General features: G+C 45.7%; 1 protein-coding gene across 1 annotated transcript in view; it reads right to left on the reverse strand.

Annotated features, from left to right (window-relative positions):
* COMMD5 (COMM domain containing 5) overlaps nucleotides 1–5,536 on the reverse strand; it is a 47,075-nt gene extending 41,539 nt beyond the window's left edge. Inside the window, exon 1 of the mRNA XM_083723120.1 lies at nucleotides 5,301–5,536. Coding sequence (XP_083579246.1) covers nucleotides 5,301–5,466 — 166 coding nt within the window. The 5' untranslated portion in view covers nucleotides 5,467–5,536. The remainder of the gene's footprint in view (nucleotides 1–5,300) is intronic.
* Nucleotides 5,537–6,309: the final 773 nt, after the last annotated feature.

Below are 6,309 nucleotides of genomic sequence, written 5' to 3' on the forward strand. Positions count from 1 at the left end.
GATGAGAACAGAAATCGTGTGATGGCAGCACAGTGGCAGTGGGAGGCCCCATTAGCTAAAGTGGCACCTCAGGTTAAGAACAGAGAAAGATTAAGAATGGACCTCCAGAACGAATTAAATTCTTAACCTCAGGTACCACTGTACTAGCAGATAAATAGGTACTGCTCCAGCAGGAAGGTAAACGCTGTTTCCGTGCACTATTCTGCCTTCACCAGAAGTGGCTTACTCATGCTGGCCACATGACCTGGAAAAACTGTCTGAGGACAAACGCCGGCTCCCTCGGCGCATAGAGCAAGATGAGCGCTGCAACCCCAGAGTCGTTTGCAACTGGACTTAACTCTCACAGGTCCTCTACCTTTTTTATTTTTAGCTCTATTTCATGCTTTTACGTAGGCCGAGTAAAGGGACTGTCTGAATATGGATTTTAGAATGAATTTCTGCAGCCAAATTGCCTTTTTTGTGCAGCCTGGGTAGGAGCACTCACCATAAAGAAAAAGAGGTCAGAATAGGCCAATATATATGTGGTCTGTCCCTGGGTCTACTGACTTTTCTTCCTTAAATTCTCAAAGCTCTTAACTTGGTTTAAGACTGTCCTATTATCTAGCCAGATGTTTAACTGAGAATCAGTCACAGTCATTCCATTGAATATGAGAGAATATGTGTTTAGGCTCATTATTCCAGGACTTCTAACAAGTTCCCACGCAACCCACAAGCCAATCCTAAAGGAACTATATCACACCACCACTGGAAAAAACCAACTTCAAATCAGGAACCAGCATAGTAAGCAGGCAAGAAAGGATCTGCCAATTATGGTTCTCGCAGTTTCTCATTTTTCCAATCTTAAATGCAGTTCTCCACATTTTGCAGGAATTTGCATTAAAACAAAACTCATGAAAATGCATCAGTATTTTAGTGTGAAGTTTCCCTTATAAACACATTTTTACATGCAGTCTTGACTTATGCACGCATGTCTGCAAGCAATTTCCCCAAATGTAATGCAGTTTTGTATATTATTTTTACCAATATATCCATTTTGATGCACACTTCTTCAATTGAAATAAGTGCAACTCACTATTTTAATTACAAAGCAGATTTCATTTTATTTCATTCATTTATTCATTTATTGAATGAATTTATATACCGCCCTATACCTGAGGGGTCTCAGGGCAGTTCAAGGAATAAAATCAAGATATAAAACCACAAAATATATAATAAAAACAACAACTCAATAGTGCACCCCCCCAAAAAACCACATTTTAAAAGGGCACAGTATGTAAATCAGATCAACCAAAGACCGAGTTAAAAAGGAATGTTTTTGCCAGGCGCCTAAAGGTGTATAATGAAGGCGTCAGGCAAACTTCCCCGGGGAGAGCATTCTGCAGACGGGGAGCCACTGCAGAGAAGGCCCTGTTCTTGTGTTGCCACCCTCTAGACCTCTCAAGGAGGAAGCACACGAAGGAGGGCCTCAGATTATGATATAAGGGTGTGGGATATAAGGGTTCATATGGAGAGAGGTGGACCTTGAGGTATTGTGGTCCTGAGCCGCTTTATAGGTCAAAACCAGCACTTTGAATTTGGCCTGGAAACTCATTGGTAGCCAGTGCAGTTGGACCACTATTGGTGTAATATATTCAAACCGTCTTGCTCCAGTGAACAACCTAGCCGCTGTTATCTGCAGCAGCTGAAGTTTCCAAACCATCCTCAGAGGCAGCTTCATCTCTAACACATTGCAGTAATCTAACCAAGAGGTTACCAGAGCATAGACAACAGTGGTTAGGCTATCCCTGTCCAGATAGGGGCGTAGCTGGGCCACCAGCCAAAGCTGATGGAAGGCGCTCTGGGCCACTGAGGCCACCTGAGCCTCACAAAGGATCCAGGCGGTCCCCCAAGCTGTGAACCTGCTCCTTCAGGGGAAGTGTAACCCCATCAAGAGCAAAACAAAAAAAATAAAAAAAGATCCTTCCAGTAGCACCTTAAAGACCAACTAAGTTAATTCTTGGTATGAGCTTTCGTGTGCATGCACACTTCTTCAGATACACACTGAAGATACACACTGTGTATCTGAAGAAGTGTGCATGCACACGAAAGCTCATACCAAGAACTAACATAGTTGGTCTTTAAGGTGCTACTGGAAGGAATTTTTTTTATTTGTTTTGTTTTGACTATGGCAGACCAGCACGGCTACCTATCTGTACCCATGAAGAGCAGGCAACCTTCCAGCCATCAAGTCCAGGGAACCAACCACTAACAATGCCCCAGTCTTATCAGGATTGAGCTTCAGTTTGTTGGCTCTCATCCAGTGCATTTCTGAGGCAAGACCCTGGTCCAGCACTTCCACACTGTCTCACCTGCAGATGTAAAGGAGAAATACAGCTGAGTGTCATCAGCATACTGCTGACAATGTACTCCAAACATCTGGATAACCCCACCCAGCAGTTTCATTTAGATGTTAAACAACATAGGGAATAGGATTGAGCCCTGAGGAACCCCATATTGATAGTTTCACAGGGCTGAAAAGCATTCCTCAGGTAATTAATTTTTCCATGGTGAACATTTGTGCAAGCACTCCCCCTTATGGTACTAAATGGAACTAGAATTGCAACAATAATTTTAAGACTCAACTACAGTGGTACCTCAGGTTACATACGCTTCAGGTTAAAGACTTCTCTAATCCCAGAAATAGTGCTTCAGGTTAAGAACTTTGCTTCAGGATGAGAACAGAAATCGGGCTCCGGCGGCGTGGCAGCAGCAGGAGGCCCCATTAGCTAAAGTGGTGCTTCAGGTTAAGAACAGTTTCAGGTTAAGTATGGACCTCCGGAACGAATTAAATTCTTAACCTGAGCTACCACTGTATTTTTAAGCACATCAAAGTACAGTGGTACCTCGGATTACAGATGCTTCAGGTTACAGACACTTCAGGTTACAGACTCCGCTAACCCAGAAATAGTGCCTCGGGTTAAGAACTTTGCTACAGGATGAGAACAGAAATTGCGCAATGGCGGCGCAGCAGCAGTGGGAGGCCCCATTAGCTAAAGTGGTACCCCAGGTAAAGAACAGTTACAGTTTAAGAATAAACCTCCAAAACGAATTTTGTTCTTAACCTCAGGTACCACTGTACTAGCGCATAAATAAGTACCGCTCCAGTGGGAAGGTAAACGGTGTTCCCATGTGCTGCTCTAGTTTTGTCAGAAGCGGCTTAGTCATGCTGGCCACATAACCTGGAAAAACTGTCTGCGTACAAACACCAGCTTCCTCGGCCAGTAAAGCGAGATGAGCACTGAGACCCCAGAGTTGTCTGCAACTGCACTTAACTGTCAGGGGTCCTTTACCTTTTTTATTTTTCACACTATTTCATGGCATTTACACAGGCCTAGTAAAGGGACCGGGACGCAGGTGGCGCTGTGGGTTAAAGCCTCAGCGCCTAGGCCTTGCCGATCGAAAGGTCGGCGGTTCGAATCCCTGTGGCGGGGTGCGCTCCCGCTGCTCGGTCCCAGCGCCTGCCAACCTAGCAGTTCGAAAGCACCTCCGGGTGCAAGTAGATAAATAGGGACCACTTACCAGTGGGAAGGTAAACGGCATTTCCGTGTGCGGCTCTGGCTCACCAGAGCAGCGATGTCACGCTGGCCACGTGACCCGGAAGTGTCTCCGGACAGCGCTGGCCCCTGGCCTCTTGAGTGAGATGGGCGCACAACCCCAGAGTCTGTCAAGACTGGCCCGTACGGGCAGGGGTACCTTTACCTTTAGTAAAGGGACTGTTCGAATACAGATTATAGAATTCTTCTAAAGTGTTAACCTTTATTCTTGGTGTGACAAAATAAACATGTGGCTATAGCTCTGTCTTTCACTTTTCTGGGTATAGCCAGGATTTTTTTGGGGGGGGGGCGGGGGCCAGCTAAAGTTGCTGAATTTTTTTTAGGATATCAAAGTTGTTGAGCTTGGAGATCACAGGGAAAAATATCTGTGAAGAGGCCATTACAGGGGGCATTATTATATATTTTTATTATCTTTTATATTTATATATTTAATTGCACCTTTTCCCCTGATGGAATTCAAGCACAAAAAAAGCTATCATTGAAAAGCAATGAAATATTAATAGAATTAAAACTATATACATATGTAAAATCTATTCTGTATTTTGGTCCTGGAACAACCTGGCCACCAAATTCTGCATCCAAACTGTCTTTAGAGGCAACTTCACCTCTAACACATTGCAGTAATCTAACTTTGAGGTTACCAGAGCATAGACAACCGCATCAAGAGCAGGTGATCTCCCACCCATCTGGTCTAGGGAACCACCCACTAACAGTGCCCCAGTCTAATCTGGATTGAGCTTCAGTTTGTTGGCTCTCATCCAGTCCATTACTGAGGCAAGACCCTGGTCCAGCACTTCCACACTGTCTCACCTGCAGATGTAAAGGAGAAATAGCATACTGCTGACAATGTACTCCAATCCTCTGGATAACCCCAGCCAGTGGTTTCATGTAGAGGTTAAACAACATAGGGGATAGGACTGAGCCCTGCAGAACCCCACATTGAATTTCCACACGGTTGAAAAGCATTCCCCAAGTAACACCCTCTAGGAACATCCATCCAAGTAGGACTGGAACCATCGCAAAGCGGTGCCACCCAGCCCCAGTTCAGAGTCACTCAAGAAGGATACCATGGTTGATGGTATTGAAAACTGCTGAGAGGTCGAGAGCAATTAACAGGGACATGTTTCCCTTGTCTCTCTCTCGACACACTTAATCATACAGGGTAACCAAAGCAGTTTCTGTGGCAAAACCAGGCAAAACCCTGTTCCAGGAAAGCAGTTTCTTCCAAAAGTGCCTGGATCTGGTGTGTGACCACTTGCCCCAGATCCTTGCCCAGGAAAAGGGGCTAAGCAACTGGCTGGCACATTGCAACAAACGGAAGCATGCAAGTAAAATTATACCACCCAGTTTATAAGAAGCGCAATAAACTGTTTTAATGGCAAAACTGATTAACAATATTTCCTGTGGCCATCACATTAACTAGTCAGTTCCACATCGCAGCGCTGGAAGCAATCCGCAAGAAACTTAAGCAGTTAATATAGAAGCACAAAAGCAGTAATAGCAAGACGTCCTGCTGTCAAGAGCAACTGATGGGAGCGTGAGGAAAGGGCCAGGCAGAGCCTAAGACCAAGCTCACTTCAGGACCGCTGGAAGGAGGTTAAACTAAGCAGCGCCTAAGCAGGATAAGCTCTCAAAGGCAAGAACTCGTTCCGTGCGGGCACTGATTCCCACCCCTCTACCTGTCCTGCCGGCAAAGCGTTTGTTTACCTTTGAGGAGTTTGCGAAAGGTTTCCTTGTCCAGCTCCCGAACGCTCCTGGCCATCGCTTCCACCTCTGCGGGTATCCGAGCCCCCAGAAAGCTGACCCTGCTGAGGTTAGTCTCGAGTCCCGAGTGCTGGTAATGGGGTAACAGGGCCTTCGCAATCGCAGCCATGGCAGCAGGAGCTCCCTCTGCAATGCTTTGCAAAAACGAAAGAAAAAAAAAATGCAGGCCCGGCTGGCAAGTCACGTGACTCTCCTCTTCCCGGGGAACGTTCTATTTCATTCGAGCGCCCCCTAATGGCCCAAAGTCCGAAATGAAGGATGGGAGAAAGCTTGTTCTGGAGCGCAGAATTCGAACCAATGGCAAGGCAGGAGATTCCGACGAAACATCAGGAATAACTTTCTGTCAGTGAGAGCTGTTTGACGGTGCAACAGACTCCCACGAGAGGAGGTGGCCTCTGCTTCCTTGTAGGTTGGATGGCCATGTGTCCTGGATGCTTTAGTTGAGATCCCTGCATTGCGCGGGGTTAGACTACAGGACCTTTGGTGTCCCTTCCGACTTTATGATTCTGTGATTCTATGAATTTGACTGTCTTCGGGAAGTAAAGGGTAAAAGCTCCCGCCCCGACAAAGAGCGTCCGTCTGCATACTTGTAAATCCATCGTTTGATGACTGCAGCGGGAATAGCGTCCTGTGAGGCAGGAATAGGACACTCCGCAAATAATGCGCAGATATAACAGGCTTACCCAACCTGGCGCCCTCCAGATATTTTAAATTCGTTTGCATCAGTTTGTTTAAAATGCTGCAGATTTATCACAGCCAGTTTTTGCCATTTTCTTAAAAAAAACCCCTAAGCATTGCTAAAAATAAAGTACCAATTCTTACATTATGGTGTGAGATAACGGTTACGTAATATTCTCGTGGAAAGGGTGCTTCTAGTGTGGTCCATTCAGCTAGCTGCTTGTTAGAGGAATCAAGAAATGTGTGAACCCGGACCCGTCTATGTATGTAAACA

Source organism: Podarcis gaigeae (assembly GCF_964106915.1).
Source record: "Podarcis gaigeae genome assembly, chromosome: Z".
NCBI lineage: Eukaryota > Metazoa > Chordata > Lepidosauria > Squamata > Lacertidae > Podarcis > Podarcis gaigeae.